Raw genomic sequence first — 21,138 nt, forward strand, 5'->3', positions numbered from 1 at the left:
AGTATGTCCTTCATGTGTTCCTGTACCAGCATCATGACCAGTGATTTTAAATGCAAATCTTGTTTTTACTGGTGTGATGGGGTATCCAGGACATGCTCGTAAAGGAGAATTGGGTTCAGATGTTGCCATATTGCCTTGATTCTGTTAGTGATGTTCCTGCGTTTGCCTTTTGCCATCTAGTTCTCACTTGTGTTTCCCTTGCAAGGGCTTCTAACTTTTGATCCATTTTCTCCTGAATTTCTTTAAGTATGTCCTTCATGTGTTCCTGTACCAGCATCATGACCAGTGATTTTAAATCCAAATCTTGTTTTACTGGTGTGATGGGGTATCCAGGACATGCTGGTAATGGATAATTGGGTTCAGATGTTGCCATATTGCCTTGATTCTGTTAGTGATGTTCCTGCCTTTGCCTTTTGTCATCTAGTTCTCACTGGTGTTAGTTGGTCTTATCAATGCTGGACTCACCAGTCCAAGCTGCCCCTTCCCAGGTGGCCTCTGGGTGCACACCAGGTCTCCTGCACTTTCTGGAGACCGAGTGCTGTGGCCCAGGCTGTTCAGATCCCAAAGCAGGCACCTGAAGGCTCCTGCTGGGGCCTGCTGGTTTCACTGGAGCACACTGACTTCTCCCCGCTGGCCGCCCGGAAGCCCCTCTTGCCTCTTGCAGGACCTGGAGATGTGGTGTTGCTGCCCAGGCTGATCTGGATCCGGAAGCGGAGAGGTCTGAGGGCTACCGCCAGAGGCCTCCGGACTGGAGCCTAAGCTCTGTGTCACAGGAGCAAGCTGTGCTGTGAGCTCCCAGACTGCCTCTGGGTGCTCACCAGATCTCCCGTACTTCCTTGAGACCGAGTGCTGTGGCCCAGGCTGTTCAGATCCCAAAGCAGGCACCTGAAGGCTCCCGCTGGGGCCTGCTGGATTCACCTGAGCACACTGACTTCTCCCCGCTGGCCCCCCGGAAGCCCCTCTTGCCTCTTGCAGGACCTGGAGATGTGGTGTTGCCACCCAGGCTGATCTGGATCGGGACTCTGTAGGCTTCTTGTATATTCATGGGCATCTCTCTCTTTAGGTTAGGGAAGTTTTCTTCCATAATTTTATTGAAGATATTTGCTGGCCCTTTAAGTTGTAAATCTTCACTCTCATCTATGCCTATAATCCTTAGGTTTGGTCTTCTCATTGTGTCCTAGATTTCCTGGATATTTTGGGTTACAAGCTTTTTGCATTTTGCATTTTCTTTAACTTTTGAGTCCATGGTTTCTATGGTATCTTCAGCATCTGAGATTCTTTCTTCTATCTCTTGTATTCTGTTGTTGATATTTGCATCTATGTTCCCTGATTTCTTCCCAAGGTTTTCTATCTCCAAAGTTGTCTCCCATTGAGTTTTCTTAGTAGTTTCTACTTCTGATTTTAGATCCTGGATGGTTTTGCTTAGCTCCTTCACTTGTTTTTTGGTGCTTTCCTGTAATTTTTTAAGAGATTTTTCTGTTTCCTCTTTCATGACCTCAGCCTATTGACCAAAGTTCTCCTGTATTTCTTCAAGTGATTTTTGCTTTTCCTCCTTATTGGCTTTTGTATTTTCTTGAATTTCTTTCAATGATTTTTGTGTTTCCCTTTTGTAAGGGCTTCTAACTTTTGATCCATTTTCTCCTGAATTTCTTTAAGTATGTCCTTCATGTGTTCCTGTACCAGCATCATGACCAGTGATTTTAAATCTAAATCTTGTTTTACTGGTGTGATGTGGTATTCAGGACATGCTGTTAAAGGAGAATTGGGTTCAGATGCTGCCATATTGCCTTGATTTCTGTTAGTGACATTCCCGCATTTGCCTTTTGCCATCTCGTTCTCACTGGTGTTGGTTGGTCTTGTCAATGCTGGACTCACTAGTGCAAGCTGCCTCTTCCCAGGTGGTCTCTGGTGCACAGCTGGCCTCCTGCACTGCCTGAAGACAGGGTGCTGTGGCCCAGGCTGTTCAGATCCCGAAGCAGACACCTGAAGGCTCCCGCCAGGGCCTGCTGGACTCACCAGAGCACACTGACTGCTCCCAGCCAGCCTCTGGATGCCCCTCTTGCCTCTTGCAGGACGTGGAGATGTGGTGTTGCAGCCCAGGCTGTTCTGGATCCCGAAGAGGCGATCCGAGGGCTCTCACCAGAGGCCTCAGGACTGGAACCTAAGCTCTGTGCCTCCAGAGCAAGCTGTGCACTCCCAGTCTGCTTCTGGGTGCACACCAGGTCTCCTGTACTTCCTGGAGACCGAGTGCTGTGGCCCAGGCTGTTCAGATCCAGAAGCAGACACCTGAAGGCTCCTGCTGCCAGGACCTGCTGGACTCACCAGAGCACACTGACTCCTCCCAGCCGGCCTCCGGATGCCCCTCTTGCCTCTTGCAGAACCTGGAGATGTGGCTTTGCAGCCCAGGCTGTTCTGGATCCCGAAGCAGCAATCTGAGGGCTCCTGCCAGAGGCCTTAGGACTCGAGATTCTTTCTTCTATCTCTTGTATTTGGTTGTTGATGCTTACATCTATGACTCTGGATTTCTTTCCAAGGTTTTGCATCTCTAGAGGTGTCTCCCTTTGTGATTTCTTCATTGTTTCTACTTTCATTTTTAGATCCAGGATGGCTTCATTCAATTCCTTCACTTGTTTGTGTTCTCTGATATTTCTTTAAGGGATTTTTGTTTTTCCTCTTTAAGGGTTTTTACCTGTTAACCTAAGTTCTCCTGTATTTCTTTAAGGGAGCTATTTATGTCCTTCTTGAAGTCCTCTATCAGCATCATGAGACGAAAAGTTAAATTGAACTCTTGCTTTTCTGATGTGTTGGAATATCCAGGACTTGCTGTGGTGGAAGAACTGGGTTCTGATGTTGTCATTGAGGCCTTGGTTTCTGTTGGCAGGGTTCTTGTGCTTGCCTTTCACCATCTGGTTGTCTCTGGTGCTGGTTGGTCTTGCTGTCTCTGGCTGGAGCTTGTCCCTCCTGTGGGCCCCTAAGCCTGTGTCTGTACTCCTGGGAGACCAACTCTCCTTTCTGGCAGGGTCTGTGCACAGAAAGCTGTGGAACTACCCAGCCCCATGTTGCAAATTGCGGCTGGAAGACTTCTGTCCCAGCTGATCCACTGATCATATATCCCGTGTACTCCTAACTATTCCCTGCCATTGAGAAGGTGGAGACCTCACCTTTAAGCTCAGAAGTGAAAACACTGCTGGGGATCACTTTATCCTGGCGGGCTGTGCAAAGAATGCTGTGGAGCTGTCTGGCTTGCTGAGGCAAATGGCGGCCGGAAGACTTCTGTCCCAGCTGCTCCACTGATCATTTGTCCTGTGCATTCCTAGCTCCCATTTTTTTTTCTTAATGGGAGGAGAATAGGCCTCATCTTGCCTTTCCCTCATCTTCACAAGCGTAGGCCAGGGGAGTCCAGCTGGGAGGCTGCAGTGGAGCCAGGCTGTCAGCCATGTTTGAAGTGTCCTAGGGATCACCATGCCTCTGGTTATCCTCTTCCTCAGGGAGTCCTGTTAGTCCTCTGGGTCTGAAAGTTAGCATAGCTCTGTGCGAACCCCAGCTCTCTGTCCTGGGTTTGCAGGGAGCCCACAGGCCTGTCCTGGGCAAGAACATTGATGACCTGGAAGAGCCTGGACTTCCTTCCTGTGCCACATTTATCGAGAGAAACCAGGTCCAGAGCAGGGGAAGGACTCACCCTGGGTCTCTTAAATTGCATGTCTAGATGTAGCCTCCTGTTGCAGACTCATCTCACTCCTGACTTCCTGGAATAAAAGTGTGACAGTGTATTCCACACCAGCATCCAGTGCTGCCAATGCCAGGGGAACCAGAGATCTGCCTGCCAGGGCACCAGAAAGCTCTTCACTTACATGTTGCAAAATTTTAGTTTACAACAACATCCAGGTGTTGTTGCTGCCAGGTCCACCTCTCCTGATCCAAAGCAGGCTTCTGCACACTAGCAAGCAATTCATATTCCTCCCATCTCTTAATTAAAGAAAAAGAGAGACAGAACCAGGTCCCCCAGTAATCTGCACTCCTCAACATACACACATTTGAGGTCTACTCTCTGCTCTCTCTCAAGGCAGTCTGACAGTCTGATGGTCTGGAGATCCCACACTCACATCTGCTGGTTAAGAGCCAGGCCTGTTAAAGAGTCTTTCCTCAGGGTCCGTAGACAAAGAGATGTCTGGGACAGAATTCTATATATGGATCTTCCTGGATTCCTAAAATCCAAGGCAAACTTACTGAAGGCAGAATTGGATTGCCTTATGTGACCCCAGGCTAATAAGCAGGTATCAGAAATCCCTGGGGACACAGTGACAGTTTCTGCTGTATACACATTAACTCTACTGTGTTCCCAGGTCCAAGGGTCATGCAGAAAGGTATGCCAGCCTGAGAGAGCTCTAGATGCATCCAACAATGGGAATGCTTCCATGGTAACTGTCATTGTATTTTGTTATCTTGAATTATGCATGTGTGCACGCGCGCATGTCTGTGTGTAGAACTTTAGCTCCTACATTGCACTATTTTTAGAGGACAATGTGTCTGCTCTTTTCTTTTCTTTTTTTATTCGATATATTTTTTATTTACATTTCAAATGATTTCCCCTTTTCAGCCTTCCCCCCACTCCCTGAAAGTCACATAGCCCCCTTTCTTCCCCCTGTTCTCCCGTCCACCCCCTCCCACTTCCCTGTTCTGGTTTTGCCCTATACTGCTACACTGAGTCTTTCCAGAACCAGAGGCCACTCCTCCATTCTTCTTGTACCTCATTTGATGTGTGGATTATGTTTTGCATATTCCAATTTTCTAGGCTAATATCCACTTATTAGTGAGTGCATACCATGATTGATCTTTTAAGACTGGGTTACCTCACTTTGTATGATGTTCTCCAACTCTATCCATTTGTTCCAGAATTTCATGAATTCATTGTTTCTAATGGCTGGATAGTACTCCATTGTGTATATATACCATATTTTTTGCATCCATTCTTCCGTTGAGGGATACCTGGGTTCTTTCCAGCTTCTGGCTATTATAAATTGGGCTGCTATGAACATAGTGGAGCACATATCCTTATTACATGTTGGGGAATCCTCTGGGTATATGCCCAGGAGTGGTATGTGTCTGCTATTTTCAATGACCCTGATGGAGAGGATTTCCCACCAGCTTTGTCCCATTTGGTTTTTTGTTTTTAGTTTTTTGTTTTGTTTTTTTGAAGTTTCAATTCTTTCATTTTGCACTACTTCCTATCTAGCAGCAGGTGGCAATAAGAGATAGCCAGACACTAGCCAAGATTGGCAGTGAGGTTTAGACCTGGTGCTGCCACAGGACGGATGCAAGTAAGGCAATAAAAGGATAAAAGAAGATTCAGGAGAACCCCTAGGGGTGCTGGGCAGAGGAGGGTCAAGCAGGCTCCTGAGAAGACTTCTGTAAGGACAGCTGTTCTCCTCTCAAACACGGAGCAGCAGCAAGGAGAGATTCCCCACAACACAGTGAAAATGAGGAGTCTGCGACCTCTCTATGTGATGGATTCTGGGCAGCTACGGGTGTTTCTCAACAGAGGAGCAGAGTTTGGTTGTTCTGAGGGCCACGTGACAGTGTCCTTTATGTTCTGTGAACCTGGCTGGAGATGGAGCAACCTCCCAGAGCTGTGGGGGAAGGGAGCTTCCCCTGAGTGGAGAGAAGCTGAGCCTGGGCTGCAGTCTCGCTAGTGAGGTGGGTCCCCCACCTGCCTGCGCAATGTGTCAGGACCACCGGATGGGTTGTAGGCACTGAGCCTCTCTTCCCTCTGCCTGGCTAATGGAGGCCTCGGGGCTGCAGGAGTCTGGATTCGGAATCTCCTAGGACCCTGGGTAGCACTCACTGGACAATCTCTACTGACTGAGACACCCAAACCCCTGTCTAGCACATGCCCTGTGGACCAGCCCAGTGAATCAGAGCCCTGCACACTTTCATGTCATGTTTTATGTCCAGGCTCCGCCAAATGTGCACATTGTGCCTAGGACCACATTTGTCTCTAGAGATTTGCATTGTCACATGTAGCATTATCCTTGGGTGCACCTATTTTCTGGGAAATGACAAAATGTCATTCTTAAGGCTAGGCGCCTTTTTGTCTTGTATACTCTTCACATGTTTTTAATTTACCCACCTATGTATTTCAAACTAATCCTATATTAGTGAATGAATTGATCTTGATCATGAACATGAATTTCTCAATGTGTTGTTGAATAAATGTGAAGTATCAAGTACTCTTGCTGAGGTCTTCGCATTTTTAACATGGAAATATTGATGCAGTCCTTGGTTTACTGTAGTTTTAACTGTGTGTGTATGTGTGTGTGTCTGCACACATGTGAAAGTAAGAGGACAAATTGTGGGGCCAGTTCTCTCCTTCCACCATGTGGGCTTGAGAAATAAAACTTTGGTCATTTGCTCTGGCGGTCAGCAGCTCTCCCCTCTGAAGCACCTATTTTCTGTTTGTCTGGTTTTGTTTACAGAGTCACAGTGCCTTTGTAGAGCAGATGGTGAAGTTTCCCTTCTCTTCCATTTTATGGAATTCTCTTAGGAACATTGGTGTTAACAGACCGGGAGATTTCATCCACAAATATTTCTGGTCTCGGGCATTTTGTTAATTTGTTATTATTATTATTATTATTTGTTCAACTTTGTTGATGTCACTGAACATTTCATATGTATCTGAAAAATTTCCCATTTCTCTGTGGTTCAAGATGGATTTCTGTATAAATTTCCTCTGCATTCCATAGATTCTTACATCTGTTCTAATGGTTTTTAGAGCCTTACTGTATCTGCAAAAGTATGTCCAAGTGTCTCTGGTTTTACTCTGTATCTTCTCATTTGGTCAGTTTTGGAAATGCTTCCTCAGTTTCCTCTGTCCTTTCCAAGGGCCATGTATTTTGTGCATTTTATTTGTTTTATTATAATTTGGTTTTTGGTTTTATTCATTGTATGTTATGGTACCTTGGTTAGGTTCAGCTTTTACCTTCAGTGTGTTTTATCAGCTACTGCCTTGGGGGTTTGTGTGTGGTTATTTGTCTATGAACCTGAAGTGCCCTGTGGGACCATCTCACCTCTCTCTCTCTCTCTCTCTCTCTCTCTCTCTCTCTCTCACTCACTCACTTTTCCATTTGGGAACTGAGAGTGGTAAATCTTCCTCCCAGACCTGCTTATCTGTGTGTAATATCATGGTTTTTCACCTCAGTGTTTTGTCATCTGGTATTAGGATGGAAATTGTTAAGCAACTTGCAAGCAAGCGAAGAAAGCAGGCAATGAAATAGCTAACCCAGAGGCCAGGTCCTCCAAAAGTGTGACCCTTTTAGATATCTCATCATCTTCAGGATCCTTGGCAAAGGCAGATTTCCAGAGCTGTGCCACCTCAAGGAGATGCAGGCCACTTTCAGAATCCAGGAAATGGGTGAGGAAAATGACTCAGGGAGTCAACTGGATTGAAATTGACATCATTAAGCTTCTGGATCATCCAAACATCATGAAGCTGTTTCACATCATCAGAACCAGAAAAAGATCTTTATGGTGCTGGAATGTGCTGCTGAGGGAGATCTGGTGAGCCACATTGCAAAGGCCAGCTGTCTACAGGTGGAGCAGTCCCACCACATATTCACACAGATTGTGTGTTCTGTTCACTAATTAATGAGAACAGCATTGCACACAGCAATATCAAACTGTGTGAATTTGGCCTGGCCATCAAGTCACCTCTGGAGAGAAGTGCAAGGGTGATGGTGGTATAGTGTGTGGTGTGGTGAGGAAAGATTCCCAACATATTATGTGTGGCAGGGAGGAGCTCTCCAGCTGGATCTGATCATAGCACTGCATTGTCACCTGCAGTTGACTGTGGTATGCAACAGGGCCTGATATCTTACAATCTTATATATGTACAGAGCATGCATCTGTCACACAGTTAACAACATACAGACATTGTTAGCTTACGAACACTTAGGACACTCACAAAACAAATTTCTAGATATCAGTCCTGCCTAGACAGCATCTCTTCTAATGTGGCATGTACAGTGCCAGGTACCAGGACCTGCTAGACCTCCTGACCCCAGTGCCACCTGATACAGGGAAAGGTATCATGTCCTGCTGGACATCCCACCTTCTGTCATTGACCCACATATTCTGCCAGATTCTCATCTTGCCCACAACTTCTGCCCTGACATAAGAAAGCAAGTAAAACTCTTCCTTTCTTCTTGTACCTCATTTGATGTGTAGATTATGTTTTGGGTATTCCAGGTTTCTAGGTTAATATCCACTTATTAGTGATTTCTTACCATGATTCACCTTTTGAGTCTGGGTTACCTCACTTAGTATGATGTTCTCTAGCTCCATCCATTTGCCTAAGAATTTCATGAATTCATTGTTTCTAATGGCTGAATAGTACTCCATTGTGTAGATATACCACATTTTTTGCATCCACTCTTCTGTTGAGGGATACCTGGGTTCTTTCCAGTATCTGGCAATTATAAATAGGGCTGCTATGAACATAGTAGAGCATGTATCCTTATTACATGGTGGGGAATCCTCTGGGTATATGCCCAGGAGTGGTATAGCAGGATCTTCTGGAAGTGAGGTGCCCAGTTTTCGGAGGAACCACCAGACTGATTTCCAGAGTGGTTGTACCAATTTGCAACCCCACCAGCAGTGGAGGAGTGTTCCTCTTTCTCCACACCCTCTCCAACACCTGCTATCTCCTGAATTTTTAATCTTAGACATTCTGACTGGTGTAACATGAAATCTCAGGGTTGTTTTGATTTGCATTTCCCTAATGACTAATGAAGTTGAGCATTTTTTAAGATGCTTCTCCGCCATCCGAAGTTCTTCAGGTGAGAATTCTTTGTTTAACTCTGTACCCCATTTTTTAATAGGGTTGTTCGGTTTTCTGGAGTCTAACTTCTTGAGTTCTTTATATATATTGGATATTAGCCCTCTATCTGATGTAGGATTGGTGAAGATCTTTTCCCAATTTGTTGGTTGCCGATTTGTCCTCTTGATGGTGTCCTTTGCCTTACAGAAACTTTGTAATTTTATGAGGTCCCATTTGTCAATTCTTGCTCTTAGAGCATACGCTATTGGTGTTCTGTTCAGAAACTTTCTCCCTGTACCGATGTCCTCAAGGGTCTTCCCCAGTTTCTTTTCTATTAGCTTCAGAGTGTCTGGCTTTATGTGGAGGTCCTTGATCCATTTGGATTTGAGCTTAGTACAAGGAGACAAGGATGGATCAATTCACATTCTTCTGCATGCTGACCTCCAGTTGAGCCAGCACCATTTGTTGAAAAGGCTATCTTTTTTCCATTGGATGTTTTCAGCCTCTTTGCCGAGGATCAAGTGGCCATAGGTGTGTGGGTTCATTTCTGGATCTTCAATCCTGTTCCATTGATCCTCCTGCCTGTCACTGTACCAATACCATGCAGTTTTTAACACTATTGCTCTGTAGTATTGCTTGAGGTCAGGGATGCTGATTCCTCCAGACTTTCTTTTGTTGCTGAGAATAGTTTTAGCTATCCTGGGTTTTTTGTTATTCCAGATAAATTTGATAATTGCTCTTTCTAACTCTGTGAAGAATTGAGTTGGGATTTCGATGGGCATTGCATTGAATCTGTAGATTACTTTTGGCAAAATGGCCATTTTAACTATATTGATTCTACCGATCCATGAGCATGGGAGGTTTCCCCATTTTTTGAGGTCTTCTTCCATTTCCTTCTTCAGAGTCTTGAAGTTCTTGTGATACAGATCTTTCACATGTTCTACACATCAAATGAGGTACAAGAAGAAAGGAAGCCCCTTGTTCATGAAAGACTCAGTGAAGCAGTATTCAGCAAAACCAGAACGGGGAAGTGGGAAGGGGTGGGTGGGAGGACATGGGGAGAGAAGGGGGCTTACGGGACTTTCTGGGAGTGAGGAGGCTAGGAAAGGGGAAATCATTTGAAATGTAAATAAAAAATATATCAAATAAAAAAAATAAAGCTGAAAAAAAAAAGCAAGTAAAAGCTTATCAGCTTAGGTGTCAGTAGAATTCTTCCCAAGGGGAGACTTAACACCTACCTTTCTTCCTAAGTTCCCAGTGACAAACTCTGAAAGGATCCACTCTGGGAATCAGTGAGTGCATAGACTTTACTTATAGAACATAGTTTATGAGTTACCTACGGAGGTGAGGTGTTCCTCCCTGCCAAGTTATACCAGGAAAGTTATTATGCAGTGAGGCTGACATATTCCACATATCTACAGAGATAGAGGTCCCCTCCCCTAGTCTTCCCTGGTTTGTATACTCTAGCCCCTCCCCCAGATCAAGATCTCTGTCTTGATCCTTCCAAACAGAACTCAAATTTTGCCCCTTGAATCCATGGCCCCTTTATCCCAAGTAATCGTTACCATAAGGGGTGCTTCATTGGCATCATTTGGAATCTTTCTTAAAAAGAGCATCTGTTACTCTGCTCCAGAGAACCATGAGTCCCTCAGTCTTCCATACATCTGCTCGACCTGGCTCTTACACATTCCAGAAACCTCAGACGAACAAGATAAAGCCTAAACTCACCATTTCCCCATCTGACTGTCTCTGTCTTTCTGTCTCTTTGTCCCTCTGTCTCTGTTTCGGTCTCTGTCTCTCTTCCACTGTCACTTTCTCCCTCTGTCCCATTCTATCTCTTTCTCACCTTCTTATCTCTGTGTCTTTCTCTGTCTCACTTTCTATCTCTCCCTGTTTCTTTCTGTGTGTCTATCTCTGTCTCAATCTCCAATCTTTGTCTCTCCTGCACACACATAGTCTCTCTCTTTCTCTCTCTCTCCCTCTCTCTTTCTCCCTCTCCCTCACTCTCGCTCTCTTTCTCCACCACCCCTTTGTGGTTCTGAGTGACCTGAAACTGGCCATGTAGACACACTGATCTCAAACTCACAGAGATTCATCTGCCTCAGCCTCCTGAGTGCTTGGAACACCACTACACCTGGCTTCTCAATTGACATTTAAAATACCTTATATTTTGGCCACTTCTCAGCCTAAGAACTGGGCTCCCTGTATTTAGCCTAACACTGAATCTATGTATGCTCCCCATACCTTAGAATTATTTCCTTTGCCCATCTACATCTGAGTAGCAACCCACTACACCATATAGCAACTCTTCATTGACTCTACCAGTTGGACTACCCACCACAAAGACCACGCACTGGTTATCTCTCCTTGTCTACCTCATGCATCTTTCTCAGAGCTTTGAAAATTGGATAAACCTGCTCAGTGTTCCCACAAGATTTTTAGACAGCTAAATTACCCACAATCCTCTTCCTGCTGTGTCTGTCTACCCAACTCTAAATTCCATAGCTTTTCCTAGTCTTGAGTCTTTGAGGGTATTCTCTCAAATGAAAAGTCTTATTTGCAGGACATGGTCCATCCTTGATTTCCACAGGGTGCTTAAACTTCTCCCAATTTTCACTCCTTGTTCTCTTTACAGCCCAGGTCTGCAGGGTGTGTCCCTCTAACAGCTCATTAACTGTACTGTGTCATTCTCGTCCTTCCCACCTCTCAGCTGTTAAGTACAGGGAACCTCCCAACAGCTGTCTGGAATCAGCTCCACTTCCCCTGGAGGATCCTCTCTGTCCAGACTGTCCTTTTCTCTGAATCCCTACTTTGCATCTACTTTAGAATCCCAGCTTCTAAAGTCTTCCTTCAAAGTCTTTGTGAAAAATCTATTCTCAGCTTTGTATGGTGGCATATTCCTTTAATCCCAACATTTGTGAAGCAGAGGCAGATGAATCTCTGAGTCTAACATGGCCTACATAATGAATTCCAGGAGAACCAGAACTCTCCTATAGAGTGAACATGTCTCAAACAAAAACCAAACAAGTAACCAAACAAGCAACCAACCAACCAACAAACTATGGACTGGGCATTGTGACCCAGGCCTATAATCCCAGTACTTTCCAGGCAGAGACAAGAAGAGGAAGAGTTCAAGGTCATCCACAGATACATTGAGAGTTCTCGACAACCTGGGCTACTGAGACCTACTGGGTATCTTTCTCAATTTCTCTCTACCTTATGTCTTAGACAGAGGTTCCCAGCAAACATAGAACTTGCTAACTTGATTAGACTGTGCAGCAATCTCCATAGAGTGCCTTGTCTTACCTCCTCTGCACTGGAATCACAGGTTTATAGCTATAGATTTGTGCATGTGGGCATCCAACTTAGGGTCTCATGTTAATGCAGCAAGAACTTTAATGACAAAACTGTCTCCCTAGCCCCAGACCTAGTTTTCCTTCTTTTCTTTCAATTGAATATATTCTTCATTTACATTTCAAATGTTATACCCATTCCCGATTTCCCCCCTCCCTGAAAATCCCCAACCCATCCTCCCACCCCTGCCTCCAAGATATGCTCCTCCACCCAAACCACTCCCATGATCCGCACTGTTCCCCACAAGCACCAAATATAATAAAAGTCCCTAAACCCATCGGTTAATACTACAGTTTCTGAAGAGTTCAGAGCCTCAAGGGGCCACAAAATGAACCAGCCCTTGTGTCAGTGGAACCTCTGCATACCTGAGCTGGAGCCCTAGAAGCACACAAGCTATTAATCGAAGCATACAGGGAGGAAGCAGGTCTGAGGGCAGTCAGACAATCAAACAAGGGATTGTGAGCATCTGTCAACTTTGTAATGAATAGGGAAATCTGGGTACATTAAAATAGTGTGAAACTACTTAATACAAAGATTCAGATGTGTCTCTACTGAGCAAGGACACATCATCCTATGATGCAGTGTCAAATGGACGATGCCAGACCGAGAGGAGACCGAGTGTGAGCCGGCCAGGCTGCTGCGTTGAGCAGTACAGGCCCAGTGAATCAGCATTCTACTTACAAAAGGAGATTCCTAAGTCAAGGTGGCATCCCTTGTGTTTGGTAGCCGTGATGATGGAGGAGCACATGGGCTGTGAGGGGCTGACACCATCCTGCACCTTTACGCTGGACGTTGGTGTACTTGATTGTATTGTAGTAACAAATTGACATCACATATATGTTTTGCTAGATTTTCTTTATTTTACACTAAAAACAAATATATGAAGAAAATATAAAAGAAGTAGTGGAGATGAGATCTGGTGAAGCAGTGGGGGATGAGAAATGGCTTGTTTCATTTGGGGCTTTGCAGGAGGGATGCAGAATTGAAAAAATATTGTAAGAGAGAGAGGAGGTTGAACTTTGACAGACAACGGATGCAAATAGGGTCTGTGGTCTCCTCAGAGCTCACAGGATTGTAGAGTAGGAATGTAGGTTTCCAAATTATCTACAAAGAAACCTTCCACCAGGAAACAATCTGCCAGCTTACAGGCACTCCCTACACCAGAGTGGCACTGGTGCAGCATCACGTGAGCTGCGTGTCCACATGTCAGCAAAGTGATGGCCTGGACAGTATGGTCCAGGTCTCCAGGGAGGGCACTGAGTGGACTCAATGCCATGTCTGGTTTCTCTACAGGCTCTGCTGTGTTACTGGGCAAGGCTGTGTGACATGGCCCTCAGTAATGATCCATGGTCACACACTGCAGTTTCTACTGGACTGTGCTCTAGTCAGACAAGAAGGCAGACTGTGGACAGCCACTGTCCTATCACCCAGGCTGAGGTAAGTGGTGATGGGGGCTCAGCCTGCATCAGAGTGAGTAGGGGCTCCTGGGATAGGTGTTCTTTATGTTTGTCCTGGAGATGCAGGTAGAGATTCTCCTACCTTGGAACTGGGGATGAAAGTTTGTGATTGTTATCTCTGCACATCATTCTGTACAGTGATGCATACATCAAGGTGGGACAGTGAAGGGAACACATTGGGCCACAGACCTTTACACGGTTGACTCATCCTGAAAAATTGTACCATTTTGTTGTCTCTGTTATGACAGAAGGATCAATACTAACTGGACAGCGATGGGACTGTGTAGGGCTGACACCTCAAAGTGACCGTGCCTTCCCATGTGCCCTGTCCCTCGATCAACCACACTGAGGCTGAAGCAATGCTGACCTTCCCCTGCTCCATCACTGTAGGACAGAAACCACTGTGCTCAAAGGCAGGAGCATGAACCAGGAAGCAGCTCGCATCTGGGAAGGAGCCATGAGCAGGGAGGGAAGAGCTCCAGGAAGAAGAAGAGATTCCTTGCAGGGACAAAGCAAGTTTATTACCAGGAGGCAGGGGGGACACAATGGCTGGGCAGATGGGACATCTTCTAGAAAATCCTGGTGTGTGAAGGCAAGGATGGCCTGAGCCACCTGCTCCTTGACCTATTCTGGTCAGGTCTACCTGGGGCCAAAGGCTCGCTGGGCACCAATTGAAGGCCAGAGGCAGTTGGTTCCCCTGTGCTTGACTGGATAGTTCTCTTTGGGCCTCAGAAAGCAGTCACTGCACATTTCTTTCTTTGTACTTTGGTGTGGGTCAAAGTCAACACCTGACTGCTGTTCATCTTCAATTTCTCTGTATCCGAATGACTGCTTGTGCCCTTTGGGGCTTCTATGTGGACGGTGGTCCATTACAATATTTGTTATAATTTTACCTGGGTCAATGTCTCTCTTGTCTGCAAGACGAGATGCCTGCTTGTCTCCAATTCCCCTGTACCCACATGGAAGTTCTTTTCCCTTGGACATGTGGAGCTGGTCAAACCCCTTTTCTCTCTTGTCTTTGTTCAAATTTTGGTCACAGACTCTCTGGACTTCAGTCCTTGTCAGCAGTTCATCTCCAGTTCCTCTATACGTAAAGGGATAGTTGTTCTCCTCAGGGCTGGCGTGGCCACAGGTCCTTCTGCTTGCTGCTCTGCTACGGTGTGTGTCATAGAGACCCTCAGATGAGTGGGATGAGACACCCAGCTGGGATGTCAGTGATTCTCCTTTACACACATCTACCTTTGATGTGTCCACTTCAGGGTTCTCAACGATACAGAACAGTATATTCACAAGGGACTGCAGTTCATATATCATACTGCAGATGACCGTTTTCCTTGTTAAGTCTTCCTGTGTCTGCTCAGCCGCTGCTGGGGGGCGATCATTCCCTAAAGAATACCCTTGCCTTGTATAGTTTGTGCTGAGGTTTCTTTCTTGTACAGTACTCCTTGTGGTGTTCTCCCAAGAGCTTTTACAAGTAGCCTCTCCTTTTTCTGCTATCTGAGTCTTGGTTGTATCCTTGAGCTGTGTGGAGCTCAGAATAGAAGGCCTTACTCTCCCAAGACTTTCTCCCTGGCTTATGGCTCTAGATCTTATAGTACTCTGCCTCCCTTCATGGGGCTGAACCCCCTTGAGACCCTTCACTTTGATCTTATCTTTCAGGACTCTGTTGTCTTGAGTATCCACCCTCTCAGGTCTCCTCATGGAGACATCACATAAGCCCTGGGAAGTCTTGGGCTTTTGGTATGTATTCTGGAAGATGGGCAGAGAGTTCTGTGAAGGCAAGCAGACCTCAGCAGAGTATACTGTACTGGGGCCATCCGGATGATGTCTCACAGGCCAGGCATCTGGCTGCTTGTCTGAACTCAAATTCATCTTACTGTACCCTTGTGTTTTTCGAGTTGCGTCCTGTGAGTGTTGTGGGGTAGGTGTTTGGAGATGAACTGGGCTTCTGTTGGACTGTAAAGACCCAAAGACTCCGGGACTGATACTGATGTCCTGGCTACTGTGAATCTCACTGGATCCCAGACTCACTTTCCATGTACAAGGTGGCTCTTCTTTCGCTTCACCTTTTTTAGTTTGTTTGGCTGCTGAAGGTGGGACCCTTTCTCCAGGCCTTACCATTGTCAAAATCTGGGTGTGATGTGCTGTGTCCACCTCCTGAAAATTCTTCTGTGGTACATGCTTGGCCATTTTGGGATTGGTATTTGGTTGTGGGCTGCCTTTTCCAATGCCTCGGATAGTCCTGCTCCGGTGGGAATTTGCTGCCTGGATGTAGGAAGCAGGTCGCTGAACACTCAGGTATCTCAGCAGTGGATCTGGATAGGCCTTTGAGGCCCCATGGCTGGCAGCAGGTGGAGGGGCTCTTTGGGTCTCCTGAACCTCTGCAGGTATAGATCCAGCTCTCTGTAGCCTGGCAGTTGATACATAATCTATCAATGTCCCTCCTGGATCTTGGTGATGCAAATTTTCCAGGACCATGGTAGCCTTGGAATAGTATTCAGCCTTGGGATCACAGATGGGTGAGGAGGGATGCGCAACCTGTGGAAGATTTGGGGCTGGGACCCCTGGTGAAGCAAGATCCCTTGCCTCAAATATCTGCAGATATGGATCCATTCTGCGTTTTACCGGAAATGCTGTGATATTTGGTGCCAGCCTTTTTTCAGTCTTGGTGTTAAGCATGGAACGAAGCTCACCAGGGTTCATGCAGGACAGCTTGTCTGTCCTCAGGGCAGGTTTCATGGGTGTCAGCCCCTCCCCAGGGCTGCTGCTTGAAGTGCAAGGCACCTTTTTCCCCCCAAAACCAAGGAACTTCTTGATGGTGTTATACACATTACCCTTTGCTGTGTCCCTCTTTAAGGGCAGCCCTGTGGGTACAGACCCCATCATTCTGCTACATTTGTAGTTTTTGGAGTTGAGGATGGAGGGCTGGTCAGGCTTGGAGAGTTGAGGTCTGCTCATGGAATAATGATCTCTGTTTGCTGGGAAATGTCCCTGAAACTGGGTCAGTTTCCTGGATGGGAGGAATCTGTTGGGGGCTCCTTGCTGTTCTCCCACATTAGTTGTCTTGTGTATATTCTGTGGCTCTTCATGGTGCTGGAGTATCTGGTAATGCTCAGGATGGATGGAGGCTGACCTGATAGGTTTAGTGGGCAGGATGCCCCTGGGCAAGTTCCCAGTGGGTGTGCTAATGGGTTTTTGATGTTTTTGGTTATCATAACCTTTGGTGTAATAATTTGAATGCAGTCCATGTTTTTGGGATAGGCTTTCAATTGGTAGGGATGACTGTATCCTTCTCTCAGTAGGATAGGACACTTCACAGGCCCTACTCTTGAGGCAAGGAGGTGTTTGTTTTGGGGTAGAGCTTGGGAGGATTTTCTTTTTTTGGACCTGTTTCTCACCTATCAATTTTGGTGTCACACGTTGGTGAGGTAATGGCTGGTACCTGGAACTCTTTGGAGTTTCTTTAGCCTGTGATGGAGCTTGGGCAGGGCCAGGTGCATCAATAAACCTCACAGATTTATGTTTTGCCATGTGAGGGCTTCTGAAGACATGGGCAGTAGCAACAACCGATTCAGAGACAATAGAGGATATGCCCCAGAAAAGTCTTTTGAAGTTGTGCTGCATAATGTCCTCCAGGACCTTGAGGTAAGACAACAGGTGAGGGAGTTGAAGGCATTCCATTTTCTGATTAGGGTACCAAAAGGGTTTTGGTGTGGAGTCCTTGACAAGTTGCTTGGTGACACTGCCAAAGACAGGAGACAAAAGCATCATCACCAAGCAGAGTATCACGTGGCCCCTAAGTCTTTGTAAGTATGGTACTTACACTCTTATACTCCCCCCCCCCTCCATGGCCCTTAGTGTCATATCCACCAGGGCTGTCTTCCAATCCCACACTGCATAGCAGCTTCAGTATGAAGATCCCTAGACCCTGAGCTCACATTCTAGTATGCAAAATTCTATAAGACAAAGATTTCTTACTTTTTTGTAGGTTGTGAAGGAGTCTTGGTCTCTTCCACATCTTTCCCTCCATCTCTACAACCTGGAGATAGTTATGTAGGATCAGGATGAGAATCAGAACACAGCGGACTGATGAATCTCTTTTATGGCTGCACATGCTTGGACTCTAATGCTCAAGCACCATATTCCAAGGACACTGAATGTGAGCAAGGGGGATGGAGGGACCTCATCTCCACATTTACACTTTGCTTGCTTTTCCCTCAGCCGTTGTAAATCCACTTACAACATTCTAATGGCCATGGGATTAGTTATGGAAAGAGAATTGCCTATGAGAAAATTGAAGCTACCTGCTGTTGGGTGGACCTGGGTTCCCCCATACATGGGCTCAGCATCACTCCAGTGCCTTGAACAACACTCCCGTGTGTAGCACCCATCCCAGACCAACCACAGCTCCTTTCTATCCTCAAACCTGGGGATTCCCTAATTCTACTTTCCTTCCCAGAGGCCCCCTCTTCTTTCCTGCATCTCATGTCCTCTTCACTAAAGTGCAGGCCACAGGGAATTTCTCTCCACAGGACTGCAGAAGCCTACCTTTTCCAGCAGCAGTTTTCTTCCTGGTCTTCTTCTGCCGCCTCTGTACATCCTGCCATTTAAAAACAACACAAATGAGATGGCGACCCTTCTTCCTCTCTGTTAGACAAGCTTCCTGCTCTCTGTGTTCATGGGTAACATGAAACCTGCATTTTCCAGGAAGTGTTCTCTCATCCATCCTTCACTCATTCACACTGACATAAACACAGTTCTTGTGACCTTGGTGGAACAAGAGAAGAAGGCACTGTCTATGTCACAGTTCCCACACGTGTCCTCAGTCAGTTTTCCTCAGACAGGATCCTACCCAAGGCTGAGCTCTGCAGCTGCCTCTGGGCAGTCAGGTGATACCTGCTTCCTCAGACCAGAGGAGATTCAAGCCTTGATCTTAGGACCTTGGTCTCATCACCTGCTTCATATCAGCTCAGCCCCAACAAAAACAATCACATGAATGGAGGACAGATCATCTTTTTCTAAACTTGTCCTGTGTCCCCACCTACTCAGAAATGCAGTCTATCTGTGGAGCCTCATTCATCCTTCGTGGCCTCTCTGCCTGCTTGGACAAATGCCACTCCCCTGTCTCTAGCTTGACTTAACTAAATTGTAGGTTCATCATTTTTCTATCCTTCTTTACCCATTTTCTTCCACCCATTCTATCCCCTAACACTTGATAGGAGAGAAAAAAGGATAGAGGGGAAAGGGGAGAGATGTTATTGTTAGAGTACTTTCTGCTGATTGGGGGGGCCTGTTGAGTTGCTTGGGGAAATTTCATCTTCACTGTCAACCTATCAAATTCCTTTTCCTTCTTTCTTGTGTGAACACAACTACTGAAAAATCCACAAAGACCAGCAAGCGATAACAACCAACAGGATAACCCACTGTGTCTCCCAGGGACCTAGCATTCGTATATCCGCTGAAATTTCCCCAGAATTCCAACAGTTACAAGAACAGAGAAAATAGCAGCTACATGCAAAAATCATGCCCCAGATGCTGACAATTTGAGGCAGCCCCATTTTTCATCCCTGAGAGTATAACAAAAGAATATATTCTCATGTTAATGTTTTTTTTAAATACTAAAATTGTCACTAAACCCGATTTCTTAGGAAATGTGAGAGAAGCAGTCATAAATAACAGACTGCTGCTCCATTGCTCTCCTCACCTTTGGGATGTCAGTTTTGCTTCCAGATGTTGGTGACACTGGATACTCCTTCAGGAATGGGATTAGTAGCAGAAAGAGCCCAGCTCCACACATAATGCCAATGATCATGTCCATTACTATGGCCATGGTGCTGGGACTCATCCACGAATCAATAACGCTATTCATCAGAACGAGAAAATTCTCCATCTTCTGAATCTCAGTGCGGCTCTCAGGCCACTGAGTCCTGGGCTGCAGTGTGAGATGTAGTAGGGGAGGGCTCAGGCCACATCACACAGCTATGGCTTCCTCATCACAAAGGGCTCCTGGCAGTAGCCTGTCCCTAGCCTCCAGCTGAGCAGCCCCTCCTGTGTCCTTTCCCTGCTTCCTCCTTCCCCATCCTGCTGCTGAAATCAGTCACAAATAGACCTCTGTCCATGTTTTGTTCCTTATCTCTGAGCCTTAGTACTCCTCTGTGTAGGCATACATTGTGTTCAACCTACTTTAACGGGTTAAATTCCCCTCTAGCCCACCAGCCACCAGAGAAAGTAGGAAAGAAAGGCTATTAGGATAAGGGGGAAGTGGACCTGTATAGAAAGAGTTTACCTGGGCAATTACAGTCTTTGTTGTTCTCAGTCCATTCCCCTAGCAAATACCAAACAGTCAGCTCCTGCAGACCAGTCCAATGGGAAGATACCACTCAGGAACCATCAAGGGCAGTTCCATGCCTATGAGTCTATGATGCTCTCCAATGGGGCCTGAGTACAAGGAAGCAGTAAAAGTACTCAGGAATCTCACTAGAAGTTCTTAGCTGAGTTTCCCTCTAAGAAGACTCCCCAGGTGAAGTCCAGCAAGGCAGTGTAAGGTGAACAAGCTTCTCCACAGCAATGAGTCGCAAAGTAGAGCATGGCGAACCAGAGCTCAAGCTCCCACTGTCTGGGTAATGTTCCTTCTAAACATCATGAATCCTTACGCGTGGTTGCTATAGAAAAACATCCTTTCACTGTGTCTGCTTCAGTGTCACAGAACGGTCCCAGCCGGGAAGACTTAGATCTGAGGAGGAACTTTTGGATCTCAGGAGAGGAACAGGTTCGGCGGGATGACAGACAGAAACAACCACACACACAGAGGCGGTTTGAATCTGAATGTATTTAGGAGCTCTAAAGCAAGGATTTTTATACACGAAGAATTGGTATTACCATTTCAAAAGATGTATCCAGTAAAGCAGGCATGATTATAACCATTTGACTCAAGAAAATGCAAAATCAATCAGGTACAATGTTTCTTGTGTAACAGATTCAGATGATCAATTTACAGATGCCATCAAACTTCCTGATTAGAATACAGAGTCACTTATAGTTTACCGTAAACCTTCAAAGAGTTTGAAGTTTCTTATACCCCCGGAGTCTTAACAAGTTTTTGTGAGAAATCCTTATCTAACATTTAGCTTCTACCTTGTAAAAAACTTCCTGACTTAATGCTTTCCATACCAGAGTGCCAGAGCCACCCTCATCCACATATGCACAGCCATATGATCCTGCATGTGGCTGGAAGGTTGTAATTATGTAAATGACTATGAGGCAAAGCATTGCTATTCTTAAAAGGGAGCTTGTAGTCAATAAGTAGACTTCAAAGAATGGATTATCGGCCAGGCCATAGAAATCCCCATGAAGAGAGAAAAGTCCAGAGCAAACTGCTTCTTGAGAACTACTGGGCTCAATGCAATCCACTACATAAACAAAGAAAAAAACAATATGATCATTTCATTAGATGCGGAAAAAGCATTTGACAAAATTCAGCATCCTTTCATGCTAATAGTCTTGGAAAGAACAGGA

The 21,138-nt window shown here is 45.8% G+C and overlaps 1 protein-coding gene across 1 annotated transcript; it reads right to left on the reverse strand.

Moving 5' to 3' along the window:
* Positions 1-14,192: 14,192 nt before the first annotated feature.
* Positions 14,193-19,513, reverse strand: LOC127665217 (uncharacterized). The gene is given in 5 exon segments (XM_052157642.1): positions 14,193-14,266; positions 14,388-17,241; positions 17,589-17,662; positions 18,172-18,223; positions 19,328-19,513. Coding segments are annotated over 5 exon segments (3,240 nt in total).
* Between the last annotated feature and the right edge of the window lie 1,625 nt (positions 19,514-21,138).

The sequence above is a fragment of the Apodemus sylvaticus genome, chromosome 14, assembly GCF_947179515.1.
Source record: "Apodemus sylvaticus chromosome 14, mApoSyl1.1, whole genome shotgun sequence".
NCBI lineage: Eukaryota > Metazoa > Chordata > Mammalia > Rodentia > Muridae > Apodemus > Apodemus sylvaticus.